Source organism: Chinchilla lanigera, unplaced genomic scaffold, assembly GCF_000276665.1.
Source record: "Chinchilla lanigera isolate Chin_1 unplaced genomic scaffold, ChiLan1.0 scaffold00099, whole genome shotgun sequence".
NCBI lineage: Eukaryota > Metazoa > Chordata > Mammalia > Rodentia > Chinchillidae > Chinchilla > Chinchilla lanigera.
This window is the reverse complement of record NW_004955500.1, coordinates 5,858,422-5,880,241: the sequence shown is the minus strand read 5'-3', so window position 1 is coordinate 5,880,241 and position 21,820 is coordinate 5,858,422. Positions and strand designations below refer to the sequence as shown.

General features: G+C 40.4%; 1 protein-coding gene across 4 annotated transcripts in view; it reads left to right on the top strand.

The window, feature by feature from the left end:
* Positions 1–20,676, top strand: part of Slc38a4 (solute carrier family 38, member 4) — a 65,519-nt gene extending 44,843 nt beyond the window's left edge. For all 4 annotated transcript variants that reach the window (XM_005406600.2, XM_013505723.1, XM_005406601.2 and 1 more), the window contains 11 exons: positions 453–545; positions 5,050–5,131; positions 5,219–5,301; positions 5,407–5,465; positions 6,269–6,541; positions 6,674–6,753; positions 8,026–8,126; positions 9,703–9,827; positions 14,796–14,940; positions 15,759–15,856; positions 18,228–20,676. In XM_005406600.2, the coding sequence (XP_005406657.1) occupies positions 453–545; positions 5,050–5,131; positions 5,219–5,301; positions 5,407–5,465; positions 6,269–6,541; positions 6,674–6,753; positions 8,026–8,126; positions 9,703–9,827; positions 14,796–14,940; positions 15,759–15,856; positions 18,228–18,329 (1,241 nt within the window). In that variant the 3' untranslated portion in view covers positions 18,330–20,676. The remainder of the gene's footprint in view (positions 1–452; positions 546–5,049; positions 5,132–5,218; positions 5,302–5,406; positions 5,466–6,268; positions 6,542–6,673; positions 6,754–8,025; positions 8,127–9,702; positions 9,828–14,795; positions 14,941–15,758; positions 15,857–18,227) is intronic.
* The last annotated feature ends 1,144 nt before the right edge of the window (positions 20,677–21,820 follow it).

The window sequence follows — 21,820 nt, the reverse complement described above, 5'->3', positions numbered from 1 at the left end:
AGGTTACCTGAGAAGCCCAAGACATTCTATCTGGACTCTCCTACGAGAGTATTTCAGTCTATCACTTCGTAACCTGGGGATGATCTTAGTCAGTTTCACATTTCATCTTCTTCTAACCTCGGCAACAGGGTGTGCCTCAGGAGGTTTTTAGCTATTTGGGCAAATGAACAGCGGGAGTGAAAGCTGACTCGTTCCAGTTCAAGCCAAATAGAAAAAAAGACAGAGATGTGAGGGGGATGATAGAAATAACTGTTTTAACTTGCTATATGCAGTTCTAACGAGTCAGCCCGTAGGTATTAATCTATTGCTTGTTGGTTACCGAGGTTGCATCTTTTTGGTTTATAATCTCTTTAACACGATTTACATGTTTGAAACCTGTGTGTAGAGTTATATGATACAAATATTTTAGTCATTAAACAATTCCCTAAACATTATTTTCTCTCTCCTTGTAGGGTCATTAATTTATGAAAAGTTAGGGGAGAAGGCGTTTGGATGGCCTGGAAAAATTGGAGCTTTCGTTTCCATTACAATGCAAAATATTGGCGGTAAGGGTATCTAGCTTTCAATGGCCCTGTAAACTCTCTAGAGAACAGTCAATCAACAGGAAAGCCCCATGGCAACCAATAAGCACTTTACAGGAAAATAACTGCTTTATTGTTTTTGAGTTTCAGAAATAAAATTTCTTGGGTTTGCTGTCACTCTTTAATTGAAAGAAAATAGCAATACCTAGGAATGCGATAGTGTATAAAAACCCTCTGAGTCGAATGTAAGATAAAATCTTCCTTGATTTGTAATGCTATTATGGCATTAATTATCGCTTTTAGAAATAAAAGCATCAGTGTTGCTTCTGTCACTGTCAGAACAGCTGTTTCAGATGTGTGACTGAGCCACGAAATACAGTGGAAAAGCGAATGACTACGGGGACGGGGATGGGGAGGCATGGCAAAGGGCTGGGTCTGCACAGAGCGTTCCACGGAGAGGGTCTCCAGAAGGTATGCCAAGCGAGGATCTGGCTGGGCGTAAGAAGCATGTGAACCAAAGGGTTCTTGGTTCTGCGGACCCTCATGATTCCTGGTAAATGAGAATGTCCAGAGCACAGCCTAGATACATGTATTCTGAGAGTGTTCTAGATGAGGCCCAGCAGCTTCACACGGGTTCATTCGTCTCCGACCTCGGAAGGCACCTGGACCTGTACTTGAGGTATCTTGCTGGCTGTATCTCCTGCATGATCCCAGCTAAGTCTTCACGAGCAGCACTGTCTTCCTCTTGTGTTGCTCTGCCCCAACCTGCTGTTCCAGGTCTCTGTCCTTTCTTCTCCCTGTGACCACCACTAGCAGCCACCCAGATTCTTAAGCTAGAAACGTGCGCACAAGTAAACTGAGCTTTTCCCGGACCTCATCCCATCAAATACCAAATTTTCTTCATTTGATCTCTTATCTCTTGAGTTCTCCTCTCCTTCCATCGGCATTGTAGATGATCAGCACTTTTAGAGGAGACTGTTGCAGTAGTCGTCTAATTGTCCTCATGACCTTGAGCTTTTCCCCACCTCCAGTTCATCCTTCAGATACATTTTCTCAAATTCACCTCCATTCCTGCTTCTCCCGTGCGTAGAGTTCTTCAGCCTGGCCTCATTATTTTCCAGGTAAAATTTAACGTATCATCCCGACGCAAGGTCTTTGTGACCTGCTCTCCCCACCTCTCCCACCAGTGTCCGCGTCTTGTATCTATCACTTCCACGCGTGGTGCTGTGTCAGACTGTAGCAAACTGTTCAGTCATCCAGCAGTGCTAGTATCATTTTAATATTTTAAGAAGCCCTCCACACTTTCTTAGTCGTGCTGTTTTCTCTCTTTGAATGTTTTTTAAAGGCTTCCAACCCTGACATATTGTCATGTAAATGTGTCCTCTCTCTGTCTCTGTCTCTGTCTCTCTCTCATCTTTCCATCTCTCTAGGCTTTCAGGCTCCTCTGAGCTCCCTTGACCTTGTTTGCATGTATGTTGTTGTTTCTTTTAAAGTTATTTTAAACTCTGTGAGTAAAGAATAAGATGTTAGAGTCTGCTTTCTGGAGTCTGCTCTACCTGACTTGGAGTCTGTTTCCATTGTTATCTGTGACTTTGAGAAAGCGATTTTACTCCTTTGAGTCTAACTTTTCCACCTATGAAAATACGAGTCTTACAAGGTCCTTGTGAGGAGGAAATAAGACCACCTATGGCCTGCAGCAAGGGTTCAGCCTCTGGTTCTCAGCTGCACTATCCACGTCTCTGGAGACTCTCTGATTATTTTAAAATGGACATTCGTATAACTGCAAAGCAAGTATATTCTAATTGTGAATAACTAGAACATTACAGAGGTCAAATGACCAAGGCAAGTCCACGTCAGTCATTGTCAGAAACACTGCCCAGGTTCCTTCTATGCCAAATTTAACAAGTATTGATATTGTTAAAATTAGATAACCTTGCAATAGGACTTGTAGCTTTTTAAAAACTTAACAGTATACCTTGAAGGTATTTGTATGCTATTCTTTTTAATGGCTTTTGAGTTCTCCGTTATAAATATGTGCTATACTTCATTTACCAACTCTTTCCTAATGAGAAGTTGGGTTGTTTCTCCTTTTTCACTATTACAAATAACGCTGTCATAAAAAAATAACAGAGATGTTGGAAAGAGGCAGCTCCTTTGTTAAACTCATGGAATTATCTACAATTTCCGGAGTGCAGCAATTCCTTTAATAACCTTTATCCAACTATCCCCATAGCTGGTAGTGGATAGTTTGTTATCAGATAAATGAAGTCATGTTTGACTTTTTTGTTGTTGTGGATTTTTTTGTTTTATTTTGGTTTGGTTTGGTTTTTTTTGGTGTGTGTTAGGTTTTTTTTTGGTGAACCCAGGGCCTCACATATGCTAAACATAGTCTACCACTGAGCTCCAGCCCCCAACTTGTGTTTATTTCGCATTCATTTATTTAGGTGCTGGAGGTCAAACTCAGGGTCTTGTGCATACTAGTCCAGTGCTGTGTCTTCATATGTTTATATGTCTGGTAGATTTGGGCAGTAACCCTGGGGTTGTTGCCGAATTTTTCCCAGAAGCCTCTAAACCTCCTGAATCCCACCAGATTGCTTTATGCTTAGTTCAAAGTCTTAGACTTACCAAGGCTTAAATTCACAGGATCACCTCATAGTTGATGAAATTTACTTGTTTTGATAACTAAAACAGCCAGACGTGGCATATTTTGCCCTGAATTCACGCTGCATGCTGTCAGCAGTACCGAGGGGTGAAAGTGTAGCCATTGTTATTCTTCTAAAATAGTAATGAAACGGCCCTTGCATCCAGCCGTGAATGAGTAAAAAGTGTGGCTTTCTGGGTGTGAGATGCAGTTTCATAATACCAACCAGAAAATGTCTCAGTTTGGGTACTTTATATGATTAGCAAATACTTGGCATGAAAGAAAACACTTCTGTTTCTTGGTTTAGCAACTCCATATTTAGAACCCTTAATTTCTCAATCACCTAAAAAATTAACATTCACTGTGGATATTTCAGCATTAGCAAAATAATGTTGACATTACCCAAACAGGTTTGAATCGTCCTGAATTTTCAAAAACCAAACACATTAACAGTGGTGACATCACAGAAAGTCAGCAATTCATAGTTCTAAAACTGAATAGTACCTCACTGAGCCCATTAATCAGACATATTTCCTCTTTACCCTCTGTAAGATCTAGGTTGAGTGAAGGTCTCTGTAAAGATTAACCAAGCAGTGTGTACAGAAGATGCATCAGGCATTGTAGAAATCATTTCATACCAATATCAATCAGCTGCGGATTAAAGATAACATAAATCTTGTCATCTGATAGGCCTTTTCAAATGATCAAGTAATGATATGCAGAACTAAACAATAAAGGGAATTATTATCACTATTATTTTGTTTAAAGTTAAGGAAATATTTTAAAACTCTTAATCGATCAATTTCTAACTTAGGGAACTACTTATTTTATTTGTTTTATTTTTTGTGGTGCGGGGGTTGAACCCATGACCTTGTACCTAATAGGCACACTCTGCCACTAGACTATACCTCAAGAACTTTAAGAATCTATTTTAAATGCCTGTTAGCATACATGCACAGAAGGATATCGTACACACTTAAAGCTTTCAAGTAAAATTTGTCAGTTTTATTTTTAGTTAAGCCTAGTTACCATGCCTCATTAACAGATTAAAATTATAATTCACTGAATGGGTGGGGCTAGGGAAGGGAGGTTGCGTAACATTTTTAAACTCTAGGCGGAGTTGTAATGTTAAACGTATGCATACATATTCATTTTTCCTGGGAGAAGGTTTGTGGAGGTCACTAGCATTTCAGGACAGGTCATGATCATTCTATGTATCATTTACTAAAATCTTCATGAGGCTTTGCCACTTTGTGCAATTTCTTTCTTGGCCGGACAGACTAGAATATAGAGGAAAAGACCAAAAATCTTAATGGATGAATAGGAGGAGAAGCTGTCATTTCCTGTATTCTTTTATGAATCCAGGAAGATTCCAATTTAAAAATCGGTGGTCTGAGATTTTGTGTGCCCCTCAGGGACACCATGGAGGACCAGATACTTGTGTCCACCTGGGTGAAGGCAGAGTAATAAAGCATCTGCTTGGCTCTGCCTTGCAGTTCTGCCCTCTCTTTGGCCCATACTTTTGTTGCCAGACCATTGTCCCCAGACACTAAAACAGGCAAGCTAATGCAGGCCGTGATGACTTACAACTAATGAGGTTAAAATGTTGAAACTGCAGCTTCCCTGAAAACCTGGGAGCTGGATTTAGTACAAAATCAACGGATACCTTAGCAGCAATCCACGCGTAAAAGCTAGCGGGCTGAATGAGTCCTCCTGAAAAGAACTTGCAAGCAGTGCAGAATACATCGTGGCTTCTCTTTCTGTTTGGGAGATTAGATGTTCATTTTAGCAAGAAGAACGGATGTCCCAAGTGTCATGACTTCGTTACAAGTTGTATGTGACCGCAGTGCCTTATATGCCACTAAGCTGCCGCGTTTTCCGTTTTAGCAATGTCGAGCTACCTCTTTATCATTAAATATGAGCTACCTGAAGTAATCAGAGCATTCCTGGGACTTGAAGAAAGTTCTGGGTACGTCTGATCTCCTTTTGACATCAAGTGACTCATTCTGTTTGATCTTTTCTGGCCCTAACACCCTCCCCTTCTTTTCCCTTCTAGGGAATGGTACCTCAACGGCAACTACCTCATCATATTTGTGTCTTTGGGAATTATTCTTCCGCTTTCTCTTCTCAAAAATTTAGGTAAAGTCACTCTCTAAGTGAAAAATATTTTTATTTTGTATTCTAATAGGTAAGCTGTTTGTAAATGTTATGTACACCTTTCAAAATATTTCTGCTAACTCCTAGGTTACCTTGGTTATACCAGTGGATTTTCTCTTACCTGTATGGTGTTCTTTGTCAGTGTGGTAAGTGATTTGTTGACATGGTTCTTGTAGCTTGGTGACCCGAGATCCTTTTGGTGCCTGAATTAGTGTCCTTGTTTCTGTTCTTGGATCACAAGCAACTTTATTGTGTTTCAATTTGGAATGAGAAAAGAGTGGTCATGAATTTAAAAATAGTTTGGTTAGGATGTCAGGGCCATTACTAAGGGTGTGTTCCATGCATGCTGGGTGATTATTTGGACTCAGGGCCGTGACAGTAATCCAGGATGTAGAAAGGTAAAGGAAGACACGAGAGGTCCAGAGGAGACGTCGGTAGGCTCTCCCACATTCACAGGAATGAGCTTTCTTCTTCCACGTTTGGCCCAGAAAGAGAGGGCAACAACGGTGAAATTAAAGAAATTCCACCACTGCCCCAAAGAAAGAATTTTCTTGGAATATCATGGAGGCCAAATGTATAAAGCATTTCCCTAAAGAAGCAGAGGAGGAGGGAAACTTTGATGACCCACTTAATCCTTACCTTGAAGAAATGAAAGACTTGGAATGTAGCGAGGAGATGACCAGCTCTGTCTCAGAAGGGCGTGAAAGGCCTGCCATGGACTCTACTGACTCCTCCCCAGTCCTGTGAGGAGTGCTGCCGACCTAGTTCCAGCTTTCTTCTCACAGCACGGGCTAGAGGGAATCTCCAAGGCCCCTTAGTTTCAAAACAGTCTTCGACTGAGTCCCCTCCCCTCAGACTCATAGGCCACATGTACGGATTTTTTAAACTTTATTTTATTTTATTTTCCCTCAAAAACTTGACTTTTTTTTTCTTAAATGACTGGATCCAGGTGATTTACAAGAAATTTCAGATACCTTGTCCTCTGCCCATTCTGGATCACACTGTTGGAAACCTGACATTCAACAACACACTTCCAATGCACGTGATACCACTGCCCAACAACTCCGACGGTACTGGCGTGAACTTCATGATGGATTACACGCACCGCAACCCTGCGGGGCCAGATGAGAACCAGGCCAAGGGCTCTCTCGATGGCAGTGGAGTAGAGTTCGAAGCCCATAACGACAAGTGTCAGCCAAAATACTTCGTATTCAACTCCCGGGTGAGTTAGAGACCTGCGCTTCTCATGACCTCAGTAATGTGGCCTCTGTGTTTTTATTTCATAAACTGAGACGGCCTGAGGTTGCCGTCTGTGTTGGAATGCTAAACATGCGGTGTTGTCTTTGTTTTACAGACGGCCTATGCAATTCCTATCCTAGCATTTGCTTTTGTTTGCCACCCCGAGGTCCTTCCCATCTACAGTGAACTTAAAGAGTAAGGCGCCCATCGTTTTAGCATCCTAATTCGCTTCGAAAATATGCGCACATGTTCAAAGGTGCTTTACAAGGAAGCATGGTGTACAGCTTTCTCTTCAGAGAAAGTTTGTATCACAACCACTCAGCAGTAATGTACTTTAATCAGCTTTGTGTGACTCAGCACAAACACTGCGCTACCTTATCTGCTTCCTTTCTCTTCTCCCTCCGACATAATGGGTCAGGGGAGGGGGTCGGGAAGTGGAGGAGGAATCAGTGGGTGTAATGATTTTGACAGTGTAAGGAATTTGAATGTGAATTTGGGTGGGAAGAACCAATACCACCTGGACTGGAAAGGACAAAACCCTGGAAGACCGGCAGTTACAATTAGGGTGGCCTTACTAAGCCATGGAGGACCCATGTGCTCAGCTTCTCGCCTCCATCTAAAAGGCATGCGGCCATAAGGGATGTGCCAGTATCTGGTCTCCACTGTCTTATCTGAACGGAGACACTGGCTAGCGAACCTTGTTTCTTCCAGCGGGTAGTCTGTGGTTCGTTCATATTCCTTTTCTGTTGAGGTGGTTGACATCTCGTTGGGAGTAAGGTGGGTAGGAGCCCACTCGAGCTGCTCTCCCTAGGTTAGGACCTCACATAACAATTCTCAGGGGTTTTCACCCAGACGTTAGCAATACCTTTCCCTGTACATTCTAATTTACCTCATAAAACTTCTTGGAACACTTTCAATCATTTTCATGTATTTGATTTACTTTGAAAATCACATGGAGCATGTACTCCAGAAGCTGGCTCATTGACCGTTGGGCTGGCATGCTCTAGAATGGTTTCCAGAATTTGCCCAGGTAAAAATCTCAGGCTTTCTAGTGACCCTTGGTAATGGGGCTTTGCTGGTTCCAGTATTTTCTTTTTCTCATTAAGCTCATTTCACTGTGAAATGCAAAAGCTTTGTACATTAGGAACCAGTTTGATCCTTATGTCAATTACATGACTTATTCAAGAGTCAGACTTGTTTATTGACATGAAATAGGCTATTCCTTTTCTAGGGAAACGATTGTTTCCAAAGTTGAGTGAGTGAAATATTTAAGATAAATGGAAACAAACCCTCCTTAGCTCTTTAGGACAGATATGTTTATGGACTAGAAATGTCAGATATGTTTATGGACTAGAAATGTGATTTCATAATTAGCAATAGACACACGTTCTTTTGTTTTTTTTTTATTTAAAAAGTGATACTTTCATTTGTTTAAAAAGTTAAAATCAGTGTTCTTTTTATTTACAGTCGGTCCAGGAAGAAGATGCAAACAGTGTCAAATCTTTCCATCACAGGGATGCTAGTCATGTACCTGCTTGCTGCCCTCTTTGGTTACCTAACATTCTATGGTAGGTCACTCTGTCATAGTCATTCATTTTGCGTGAATCTTGGTAAGACTGTTAACTCACAGGTATAATTCTTTCACTTACTCTCTATAAGCTACATGATCTGTAGACGAGACGTACCCAATTCACATGTTATTTTAGCCTTGTCAGCTGACCTAGGAAATGAATCCTGGGCCTGGCTGGATTACTGTGAATTCACATGTGTTTTATTTTAAAAACTCTCAAGTTAAGTTATTTTCCCCCAGTAACTGAGGCTGTTTCTTTGGCTAGACCTTCTGGTCCATTTCAGGATAGAAGCAATGAGAGTGAATACAGTTGCATTTGGTAAAGTACTTTTGATGCAATAACTACCGAGAAAGTGGCAGAAAATTAACAATATTCTTAAGTTTGGACTTGCTTCTTACTTACTAGTCAAGTCCATTCAGGCAGCTTTTGACATTAGGTAAAATTTGGGGCTCATCTTATTCTATTCTGTTATAGGGAATGGTTTCCTAAGAGAGAAGGATATAACAGAATTTCTTTCAGTCTGAGAATATTCTACAAAAATGAAGAAAAATCAACCAAAAAAATAGCTAGACTGTGGACATATTTGAGTATTAAACACATTAGACATTTTTCTTTGAAATTTTAATAGTACCCAAAAGGAGTATCATTGTTGTTATTTTTTTCCATAAAATGTGGTCCTATAGATAAATGTAATGGAATCAAATATAGACCAAGTAGCATATGTTCACACTAGCCAATGCATCAATATAAATATTTTTTCATGTAAGTCTCTGTAACTTCTGGATTTTTTTTTGCCTAACTTGATAAATTAAATTTACTGATGAGTTGGGGAGAAAAGGACATTGTGGTAGGCCATCATTTGCATAGATTTGTTTTCTATTTGACTAATATTTGACTTTTCACCAAGCACTTGCTTTAGATTGGGCATTAATTTATTGCTTGTTGTGGTTAATGACGGTTGGGGTCAATAGCATAAAAGGTATTTTTATCTCTTTTTGTCTGACCTTGAGAAGAACAATGGGAACATCAAACTGCATCAGATTCTAGAAATATCTCTTTGGCATTTGTATCTGGGATTTTGAGTGAATCTGTTCTCAGGGAAGGTTTAGTCTGAGTAATTTTCTTTGTGAGAGTCTGTAGAAATCATACTGCTCATCCTTGCCTGTTATTTACTCTAAAGAGTTCCATAAGAGAAACAAACCTTGAAAAAGCCCACGAGCATGTGTTTCAATGTTGTGATGGAATCATAAATGTCAATGTTAAAAAATATTAGAGATAATTAGTCCTGGAGTTTCCATAATGTGTTTGCAGAATTGCATCAAGAGAGTGATTTACTGTGATCCAAGCGACCCCAAGAAGTGTGTTTGCAGCTTTCTGATAGCCCCTGCAACTTTGTGCATTTGTTCCTTTGGACAAAGTCCTCACAGCTGGTAGTTCAGGAACAAGAACAAAAGTGCCTGGCCTCTCAAGGAGTCACTGGCCGGCCGCGTGTCCTCCATAAAATGCTATGGGTAACCAGTGCCGAAGCAGCATCGCCAGGTGGATGGACTCACTCTCTGCTTCCCCCTTGTAGGAGAAGTTGAAGATGAACTCCTGCATGCTTACAGCAGAGTGTACACATTTGACACCCCTCTCCTCATGGTCCGCCTGGCAGTCCTGGTGGCGGTGACATTAACTGTGCCCATTGTCCTGTTCCCAGTAAGTACATTCATCTCTGGTGATGGACACGTGATCAGTGCCATGTCTGCCTTGATGTGGTTTTGATTATAAGGAAAGCTGACAATTACGACACCCGAGGACATCATTTTGCTCACATGGCATTTGGAGCCCCTAAAACTGACCATCTAATAAGTAGATAGAGTAAATATTTGTAGGTGGCATTTTTAAATGCAGGGGGAGAATCGTGCTGCTTATTCTTAAATTCAAATTCAGAAAGCACCCCACTCAGAAAGCCTGTGGATTGGAATAGCGAGTAGGAGTTCAGATAACTTCTGAAACTTGAAAGCCGAAACCACTGTAATTCTCAGGTCACATCGCATCTTCACCGCAATTTGGCAGATAGTTCAGTTTTTTCCCGTTTGCTGTACTGCAGTGACAGCCCAACTCACCTTATTTTATCTGGTTTAGAAGACTACTGAGAAAGCGATGCACGTTAAGTAAGTTACATACTAGAAAAAAATTTCTCAAAAAATAGTTACACTATTCATCTCCTATGTCTTCTGCCCCCCCCAACCCAAAGTGACGCTTGAGCCTTCCGGAAGACCGGGGTCCCCACCCTGGTGTTTGCCACCCCTGTCGCTTTGCTCTGGGATCACCACGGAGTGGGGCTGTCTGCGGAGATTAAACCACTTCCTGTGGATACACACAGGTCCTCACCCAGCTGCCAACTCTTCTCATAACTATGGAATTTACTCATTGATTTTAGGAGCAAAAAAAATAAGCGACACAGTAACCAGCACTGCCCCGTGGAGAATGTTCCAGGCAGGGTCCGGAGTATTGTGGTTGCCTTAAATGCAACTTGTGTGCGGACATGTATTTTAGTACATTCCTTTCTCATGAGTGCATGACATCAGATCCTTGTTATTATGGTGGCTAATAATTTACTCTTAAATAATATCTTCTTTCTAATGTATCTGAAAGTGTTTCAAATGACATATGTGCGGCTTTAGTCTAAAATCAGCTCCAGCCTGGCTACAAAGCAGAAGACAGCTGTAACCCAGACAGTGTACCCCTGGATAAAATTTCCAAGCAAGCTATTTCACTGAGAAAAGAATATCCCGATTCCTTCTCAGTGTGGGTCAAGGTATCCCTGGCTAAGTTCTGGCACATCTGAAGTACTACTTCATTACAGAATGAGAGCATCTTGTGAAGGATGTGCTTTTGTGTTGCTTTACTCCTAAATCCTAAATATAGTGTTTCTAAGCCATGGTCTCAAGAGATCAGTGGACATGGCCATGGTCTGACAGCTCGAAGGCAACCGCTGGGCTAATTCAGTGCATGATACATTATGAAATGGATAGCTGCCATTGCTGGAACAGGAAATGAAAGCCAGTCTTTTATTTATCAATGAATACTTCACCTCAACATCAAAAATCCCAACCTCCCTCTAGAAAAGAGAAAGAAAGTACTGGAATGAATCTGGTCATCAGAAGTAGCAATCATTTGTAAGCATTAGATCAGTAGACCAAAAATCAGGAAGATAACTAACAGCTCCCCTTCACTGTGGGCATTCATGAAACATTCCGCACACAGCCCTGCCTGCTTGCGCCTTCATGATGGTGCCATGAGATGATCTGCACCAAAGGACCCTCCCATGGGCTCGCAGGTCACTGGCGATGAGAGTGTGCAGTGACGGGCACAGAGGATGAGCTCAGTAACGTTTGCTAAGAAGGGTGGTCTTTGGCAGATTTGCCTTTTCTTAAAATGCATAAACAACTTATTTCTAGCAAACACACAGGTTATTTTTCTTGCTGAAATGAGTTCAGTGTGGGTGAGGATCCAGGCTAAGAGAATCCAGCCTCCATGCATTGATGGAGACATGCGTGGATGTGATGGTACCAGACAAGGGGATCCGACCTGTGTCCCAGCCAGATGCTAGAAGCTCAATTCAGACACTTTTTGGCCAAAGGGACAGGCGATGTTCGCAGTATTGTTGTAGATTTGTTTCTTACAACTTAGAGCCAAGACTTTCAGTGCGTCAAACACTGAGCACAGCACGGCTCTCCTGATAGACTGCTTTATATTAAGAAACATCTGACAGCTAAGAGGTCTGTTTACTTGCCCTGAAATCCCCACATAGAAATAATAAAACTGATAAACTTAGTCTGGATTCAGCTCTATCAGTTTTAGCACTTATTTTGTGTTTCCTTTCTTTTAGCAAATAATAACTGGGCGCTCTTTCTAAAAGCCCAAGAAGATAAAATAAGAGTTTGGTTTTTGTTTTACTCTACTTATTCTTTCTTCTCTCCAGTTAGATTAGGGTTTTTTCTTTTTTCTTTTTAGTACAAGACACAAAATAACTGTGTAATGTTTGTGGAACCAATGCATAAAAGAAGGGAGTTAGGGCTAGGTCTTTCCCTGGCATCCCACTTGTATCTCTGAAGTACTGGGACCGAAGCTTACATGGATATGGCATAGAGACTTGCCTGATGTCGCATGAAAGGCGCTAGAGTGGCATTTTAAACACCCTATCCCTGCAGCAGTCCCCAAAAGTGAAGGTATGAGCCACTTCTAAGGGGCCGAATAATTTGTTTGTTTATAGTTCAGAGTCAAGGCACTCAGCGCCCTCTACACCTTTCTGCCCCTCACTTGTCCTGACGTCAGACCGCGGCACCTCCTAACAGCTCGTGTTCAGGCCGTGCTCTCTGCAAGCAGCTCTTTTCTCTGGAGCTGCGTAAAAGCTTTCTGGGTCACAGGTCCCAGCTGTCACTGGGGACTTCCCCTCCCCGCAGCATGTGACCCACATTTCCACATTCATTCTTACCAGCTGATGTCAGTAGTGGAATGGGCTCATGGATACGTGGAAGAGCTGGCCGGGTCTGTGGTGGGGAGCCTGCCTCCTTCTGTCCGGACGCGGATCAGGGAACTGCTGAGGACCTTTCGATCCCAGGCGCAGTCTTCGAGGCTGCATTTCACGAGGCATGCCCAGCCGTTTCTTTCTTATTCTCTTCCACAGCCGCCACCAGGTTATCTCCCTCTTTGCTCTGGTCCCCTACTCAGGAAGGCACTGGTAGCTTCATACTCGTTTTTTGCCCTTTCTGAGATTTTCTTATCCCTTCGTCACTATGAGGACAAAGCATTCATATGCTCCATACACACCAACCGTTCTGCTACTCTGTCCTCTCACATGACTACGCAAAGCCTGGGCTTTCTGGAAGCCAGAAGACCACAGGAAACTGCATTTACACACAGAAGACCTGTACGTGCCCGTAACAGCTTAAAAATTAACATCAAATTGAATGTACCATTTCAACGAAAGACTGAAAAAGCATATACATGTGACATCCGACTGAAAAATGAACCTGCACTTGACTTATTTCTGCTCTAAGTTTACGCTGACTGTCGTTAAGCACTATATATTTACCATAGCTTGTTTTAAGCCTACTGATTAGATCACGCAGAACGGTATTGAATAAACACTAATCCTAGCTCAGAATGTAGGGGCTGCAGGAGAAAACGACATCAAGCTATCTGCTTTCTTCTGTGTGCTTTTCCAAATGAGTCTCCTAATTTTCACTAATCCAGTTTTTTAAATCCTTTAAAAGTCATTCTTAAATCATGTTCAGGGACTCTCTGGTTTGCTATTTCAGAAATGAAAGTCCCTCTTCAGCCTGCACAGATGGCTTTAATTTTGGTGGTATGAAAAGAATGTCACATGAGAAGCTGCACGCAATTTAGCTTGCACTTTGTGTTGTTCATACATGTTTCAAAATGTGTTTGACGATCTCCTTCTGAGTGAGTCCCCGTCTCTATGCCACTGAGGCTTCAGAACTAAGTAAATGATGATCAATCCCAGCATTTCTAAAAAGGTGAAGTCCCAGCTCAACTGAAGTGCTGACTTATTGAAAATCCAATAGAATAATTCTGCTAAGTAAAAAAAGTGTCCTTTGACGCATTCCAAAGATAAGTGCGTCTTCAACTTTGGTAAGCTGTACAAACATAAATGTAGGCCCTCCTTCTGCCCACAGGGATCTCTATCCACTTACACTGCAGTAACTTGAGCAGCTGCTACAGATGAGTCTCTCTTGACCCTTCGCCTGCTTATTCCAGCTGCTGAAATAAGGCCAGAATCTGTCAAGGACTCCGACGGGAAGGAAAAGATTCTTGCTGTCAATTTAATTTAACACTTACTAATTGCCCGTGACATGCGACAATAAATAGAAACCCTGAGAAACATTAAATCTTATTCCTTGCCTTCTATGGATTTACAATCTATTGATGAGGAGGTAAAAGGAGAGAAAGAAAAAGGAGTAAACAGAAAAAGTACCATTCTAAAAAAATATCAAGTAGAAAAATGTTAAATGTAATAGAAACTAAAGAAAAATTCAGGTTTACAGAAATTCCTTTGACAGTCTAGTGAAAATCAGTTCTGTGCTCACCTTTAATGTGTAAGCCAATCTGATGAGACAACTTAGCTGTCATCAACAAGGATTTTACAGTCTCTGAGTTGTATATCTTATCTGTTATTTTATCTCGTTTTGACTGAGCTTATTCTGAATCCAAAATTGCAAACGATGAGAAAATGAACAAACAATATACTACCAAGGAAGACTGACCCTCTTAGACATCAAAATTCAGCATGGAGATTGTACAACAATATAAATGTACTTAATACCATGAACCATATACTTTAAAAAATGGTTAAGGTTATAAATTCTACATTCTGTATATTTTAACACAATAAAAAATATTGTGGAAAAATTCACAGTCTTTTCTAGGGAAAAGGAAAAAATGCTTTAGAAAAGTGAGAAAGTAAGGGGTTGGGGATTTAGCTCAGCGGCACAGCACCTGCCTGGCAAGCACAAGGTCATGAGTTTGAATCCCTGTACCGGAAAAAAAAAAACAAAAAAGCAAACAAACAAAAAAAAGAAAAATTAGAAAGTATAAAATAATAGGAAAAGTCAAAAAAACAATGATTGATCTTGCCACTGAATGCTCTTGTCGTAGATTCGCACATCAGTGATCACGCTGTTATTTCCCGAAAGACCTTTCAGCTGGATTAGACACTTCGTGATTGCAACCGTCATTATTACACTTAATAATGTTCTGGTTATCCTCGTGCCAACTATCAAGTACATCTTTGGATTCATCGGTAAGTTACTTAGTGCTTCTTAAATGGTGGTCAGGGAGGCGGTGCTGGCACTCAGGACCCCAAGTCCATTACGGGCTCATGGGATTCCCATTAGCCCCGCTGGGCTCTGGGGCTGTGCCCGTCACTTTTCCTTCTGCCCGGGAGGCACTGGGATCTGACTTGCAGGTCCTTTAGTCCAGTTGCCTTTCTGACAGACGAGGAAAGTAAGACATACACCTTGACTGGGGTCAAAGTGAGGGCTGGACTTGGCTCCTAAACCGGCCATCAGGGAAGAGTCAGGAAGACACGTTTTACCCTCCAGACAGGGCTCTTGGGTATCAGCTGAACATTAAAAGATGTCAGAACGACGGGAGGTTAATTTTTAAATCATGTCAGTTCCCTTAATTACTTGGATTATTAATATATCTAATTTCTCATTCTGATTATTCACTCAAATTTTAAAAACAATACTTTATAGAAATTGCGTGTAGGTAACTTGAAAAGTAAGAGGTGGAGAAGAAAGGTATGTGATGAGTTCAGCCTCCTCAGGATGTACTTACTATGTTCCCAGTCCTCTGCAGATTGGTGTTATGTTTCAGCCTTTTATTGCTCACTACATCTTATCCTTATGCAGCTGTAATGTGAAGGACTTTTTAAATAAACACACCTGCGTGACTAGGCAGCCCAGACAAGCTGCTGTTGTTTAAGTATGAACTCTCAGGGCTAGGAAGTCTAGGGTAGCTTTTTATTTGGTTTCTCCGAAGTGTGTGCTCGCAGGTGTCTGCTTTTCAGGGGCGACCTGCTGCACAGGAAATTCATGCACCCGTTTCTCTCCCTAGGAGCTTCTTCAGCCACCATGCTCATTTTCATCCTGCCGGCAGCGTTTTACCTTAGACTTGTCAAGAAAGAACCTTTCAGGTCACCCCAAAAGATCGGGGTAAGTACGACTTGCAGTTTCCCCCTTCCAACTTGCTTTTCAACTGAGCATAAGCCAGGAAACACTCATGGTTCAGAAAAATGAATCAGTGAAGAATCAAACACCACGCGTGGGTTGGGACTGTCCCCTGGAGGGCGGGGAGGAGGTGGGTTTGTGGCACTCAGGTAATTCTAGGGTTTCTGCTCTTCCAATAGCGTTTATCTTGTGTTGAGTCTTCTTACATGTTAGATGCTAGTGGCGCCTTCCCGTGTGGAACTGTAGAAGGAATTAGGTCCTCTCCAGGGTTGGTGGATAAAGCGATGTTTTGGTTATGTCCGCTGCAAGGTCAGGGCTGCTTTCATTTTCCCTCTTTGTAGCCTGCCGTCTTCTGGTTTGGATTAAGATAAAGAAGGCGGGGGGATACTTGTTGTCTAGTCAGCCTCTTTAGATATAAAAAAATCATTCTTACTGAACCAGGAAGTACGTATTTCTTTTCCATAGAGGACTACTGAAACATATTGTAGATATGTGTTTCTTCAAAAAACAATGGTCAGTGACAATTTCAGATCTTATATTAACTTTTTAAAAATTAGATTTTATTTCCATTTTAGATACACAGAATGATCACATTTATCATAGAGAACTTGTACCTGTACATGACATAGCTTGATTTTTCCCCATCCCCCTTCCCTCCCTCCAGCCCCTCCTCCCACTCCGTCCACAAAGCTTTGTTTCCATGTTTTCCTTCTTTTCTCGTTTTTTATTACTTTTTTTTCTTTTCCTCCTCCCCTCTCCCTTTGAACATTTTCTTCCTGTTTTACAATACCTATTCTATATTTTAGTCTTTATTTACACTTTTGGTTTCTCACACCAGAGAGACTGCAGTATTTACACGTGTGTCTGATTTACTTCACGTAAGAGTGTGGACTCAAGGTGCATCCGCTTTCCCAGAAATGTCTTGTGTATCCTTCTTTGTGACAGAGTAGTACTCCATTGTATGAGAAAACCCACATCTTCTGTATCCATTCACCAGTTGATGGACACTTGGGTTTTTTCCAAGATTTGACTATTACAAACTGTGCAGTTGTAAGCACAGGTGTGCATATGTAAGATCTTATATTAAGGGTTGAGAAAATGGCTTCTTACTGAGCTACTCCGAGTTTTTGCCTTAATCATCTCTTGAGGTTGTTCGGGGACTTCAGGAGAGTTTAGTATCAAAAGCTCCTCCTGTCACCTTGCCCTGGAAGTTTCACTTCCTGTCATCCATCTTGCCTTGACTTCCACAGCAGTGTTACTTGGGCAGATTATTTACACTGTTTGTGACCCATTTTTAGTTTGACCAGGTATAAAATGAACAAAATCATCTCCTTGACCAGTGGTGGCACACCTATGTCACTTGTATTGCTGGTTTTTCTCTTAAGACAAAAGATGTTAACATATAAACTGTTTTTTCTAAACTAAAACCTCAGTATTCGGGTTTCATTGCAGTGTTGACACTTTGCAATAAATAAGCAGGTTTGGGTTAGAGTTTGGGCAATCATCTCTTAAAAGTTTCACCATCACTGTCCTACACCCTTGCTCATGGAAAATTTTAGCTGCTGCTTTCTTATATAGAGAATTAGAAAGTTGATCTGTGTGGAATATTTAATCCCTCTTCTAGTCAGAAAAATTCTAAAATGTTTTGTGTTATAAGTATTCATGCATACAAAAATATATACTAGACAGAGTACTAAAAATGCATACACACTTCAGCAGTTTGCCATAGTAATGAACGTCTGGAAGCTGATGGACACCACTTTGAGCACCTCTTGTAATTGTACAGGTCGAAGGCACCTTGCATAAATCTCATGACATCTCAAGAAATTTAGAATTAAAATATTTATACAAGTTTTTCTATCTGTGATGTATGCATTTTCTGCAGACTATATAGATAAACAGATCTATCTATCTATCTACTTTTTATCTTTTAGAAATATGCAACACATATTAGGCTTTTGTTTTCATTTGTTTGCTTTATAAAATCGGAATCACATCATACATACTACTCTTTTTTGATCTGCTCTTTTTCCCCTAAAAAAATTGTTAGGATTCCATAGGTCATCAAATGTGTTTCTGTCACTCAATTTTTAATGATCACCAGGTATGGCATTATTTTGATGTATCAAATCAACTAGTCATTACTGTGTCACTGGAACTCTACGTTCTGTCTCTGCACTGTATTTCCCTTCTCTCAAGTAGGCAATGAATCAATTGATTTGTTAGATATTTGAGTTATGAATAATACTTTAATAAAAACACAAACCATGGTGTCACCTTGCGTAACCATCTTACAAAAGCAAACCGTAGCAAGTGTGGTTGCTGTCTTCCCTAACAAGCTCTCTCTCATTTACAGGCTATAATGTTCCTTGTGACTGGAATTAGCTTCATGATCGGAAGTATGGCACTCATTATAATGGACTGGGTTTACAACCCTCCAAATTCCAAGCATCATTAACCTGAGAGAACATATTTTCTTTTTCTACTGGAAATGGTTGCAAGTTATGCTCCAAAAGACAGTTGAGGTATCTTGATTGGAATATTGTTCACAGGAAATGACAACAGGGAGATTCCAAAGATGTTTGCTAGTAATATCATCACACACCTGCAAGAGAAAGTCCTGGCTTTTGTCAAGAATGGCTGTTGATATGCTGTAAATCCGTGTTGCACATTTCTACCCAGGTTTTCCTGCAACAGCGTGAGGTGATCAAGGTGTGTCTTTGCTGTTACACAAGCAGAATAAGGGTGGCTGCATGTAATAGTCATCGGATAATATTCTTTCTCCCTTCCCGCTCCCCAACATGCATTCCCTATAAAGTCACAAATAGTTGTGTTCTCAGAATATCAAACTAAGAATAATAAGTTGTGTTCTCAGAATATCAAACTGGCGGCAAACAGGCATTAAGGTAACTTAATGCCTTCGCCCATCTTGCACTAAACTCCATGGGTCTGTTGGCCAACGGAAGCCAAAAGCATGTCCTGTGACCTATCCCTGGGAGAAATACAAATGATCACACACAAGTCCACAGCACTTACGTCAACACTAAAGGAATATTTTGCCCGGACTATTTGTGACATTGAATTAGTAACTGCTTCACTCAATGGATTTTTTTTTTTTTTTTTTTTTTTTTTGCTAAATGACGAAACATAACTAAATACAGAGAGGGGTCTTTATTTATAGAGCAACAACAAAAATAATACTGCATATAGCTAAGCTACCTCTGTGGAAGCTTCTGCTTTGTAATGCTATTCCCAGCCCATTGTCATTCGTTCGTCCTTGAGCAATGCTCTCCCTCTCGTCTTCCATTTTCATTCAGAATTTTTAGAAGACCACAGTTCACGTGGAGACACGCTACCCAGTATTGTTCGATGTGTGTTTATTTGATAAACATTTCAGTGCAGGAAACTGTGATTTGCTGTATGTTCATGTATATAATCTTATTCTGTAGTCATCAGAATGTACATTTGATTTTTATTTTTTACATGTGTGGCTTTGTTTCGCACAGCCAAAACACTTACTGAGGGTAAGGTCAGGGAATTAAGCTGGTGGGTTGAAAAATCCATTTGTATGTATCTGTCCATTGGGGTTATTTTAAATTTAAAACCGAAGTTATATAGTTCAGTAATGCTCTTCCTCAATGTTTACAATAATAGAATCATGTATAAGAAATGAATTCTCTATTTGCAAATAATTAACAGAGCTAAGGTTGCTCTTTCAGTTTAGTAGGTCTAAAATAAGATTGAATTCATTTTAGCTTGCACAGGTATTTGCTAACATTCTTTTGTCATTTAATACACTGTTGAGTAGTTGTCCATAGAAATATAAGTGCTGACACTACAAAGAGATGCAAACTATCATTCTTACCCACCTCCATAACATACTCACATGGAGTGGGATTAAAAGTTGCTTTTCGGGGCTGGGGATTTAGCTCAGCGGCAAAGCGCCTGCCTGGCAAGCGCAAGGTTGTGAGTTCAGTTCCCAGTACAAGAGAAAAACCAAAAAAAAAAAAAAAAATGTTACTTTTCACTGCCTAGAATTTCTGGAGGCATTACTGTATTTTCAAATCACTAGCAGGAACATTTGTTATATATTTTATATTTTAGAAAAGCTAAGTATGAAATATAAGTATCATATATTTCAATAGACTGAATCATATTTCTATAGTTTTTCAGAAGTGCGGCTAGGAAAGTATATATTTGTTTTATGTATCATTTTCTAGAGATGCATAACTGTAAAATGGTGCACTTTGTTATGGAAATTGAGCATTACTAGAAACTATCATAACTTAAGTTCCTATCATTTGGAAACATTGTGCTGAATAGCATCTTTAAGATGTATTCCCCTTTTTGTTTGTCTAAAGAGTGCTTTCAAACTAGAAAATGGAAAAAAGTGTCTTCTGCATGTTAAAAAATGTTGAATCTGAAGTTATTTAAATGTATATATTAAAGATTAATCCAAAAATATTAGAAAACTATAAAACCTGTATATATTTTGGATATTTTACATTTTAAAAGATTAATTTGAAAATATCGCCATGTATAATTATATAAATATTCAAGAGCAATACTGGAGTGTCAAATACTAAAGCACCAGTTCCCCTCGGGGCTACGTTTGGGGTGAGAGGCCATATATACTGCAGGGCAGACGTACACACGGCATCCTGTGCTGGTTAATTTAACCGCATTTGTAAACAGAAGAAATTTTTATTTTCTTATTTCATTTATAAGATGGTTCAATGTATTGGGAGGATTTTTTATTACAGAAAGTGTATATTGGTATATAATAAATGAACTTTTCAAATGACCATGATGTGATTTTGTTGTGAATGAACACTGTGAGTTATTTGTACCTGAAGTAGAAGTTAGAATTTAAAATCTCATTTTTGCCTTTCTCATCCTGGTAGAGGCCGTAGCGTCGTTTTGCACATGCACAAGAACATAATCTCTTCACCACTTCTACACAGACAGATGCAGTCACCCCACACACACCCGGTGTGATTCCTACTGTCTCTATAACAAATTGCCACAGACTTAGTAGTGTAAAAAAGTATCATTTGTTGCCTTGCAGTTGTGGCGGTCAGCAGTCCCAAAATCAAGGTGTTAGTTGGACTGCCTTCCTTCTCGAAGATCTGAGGGACAATCTGTTTCCATATCTTTTCTAGCTTTCAGAGGCCGCCTAAGTTCTTACAGGATTTTAAAATTTAAGACTCTCTCTCTCTCTCTCAGTGTTTCTATCAGCACATCCCTTCTCTAACTCTGACTGACTCTGTTGCCTTCCTCGTTCCCATTTAAGGATTCTTTTGATTACATGGAGCTCACCCAGATAATACACAGTAATCTCCCCCTATAAAGATCTTTAATCACATCTACGAAAGCCCTTTTCCCCTGTAAGTTTCTACGTTTACCAGTTTCAAAGGCTATGGTGTGGACATCTTTGGGAGGCTATTATTCTGTCTACCACATTCCCACATCTACACCACGCACACCTCTGCCGTACATTTGTTCACAATCATTCACACACAGCTCAGGCGTGTGCATATGACACCAGACGCAGTGAGATATCACTGAGGATGTAGAGGAGGAGACTGAAGAGCACCCGAGTCACTTACAGAGAGTGGGAAGGAAAGAAGCCAGGGAGAAGGAAAAGAGAAAGCAATGAAACGTGAAAGGTGGGAATGGAGCAGGACACATCAAGAGCAATTATTCTTCACACTTCGTTCTGTCTTAAACTAAAGAACTCTTTTCCAGAGACATGGATTTCTCTAGGCTGTTTTATATTTGATATACCATTTTTTATTTTAAAGAGAGAAAAGAACTGTAAAAATGATACAGAAAAACAAGATGATAGGAAATTAACAATGGTTATTATGTTGCATATGATTATCTTCAAAGTAGTCACTCAGATTACCAGATACAGCCATGCAAAATCGATCAAACAATATAAGCTGT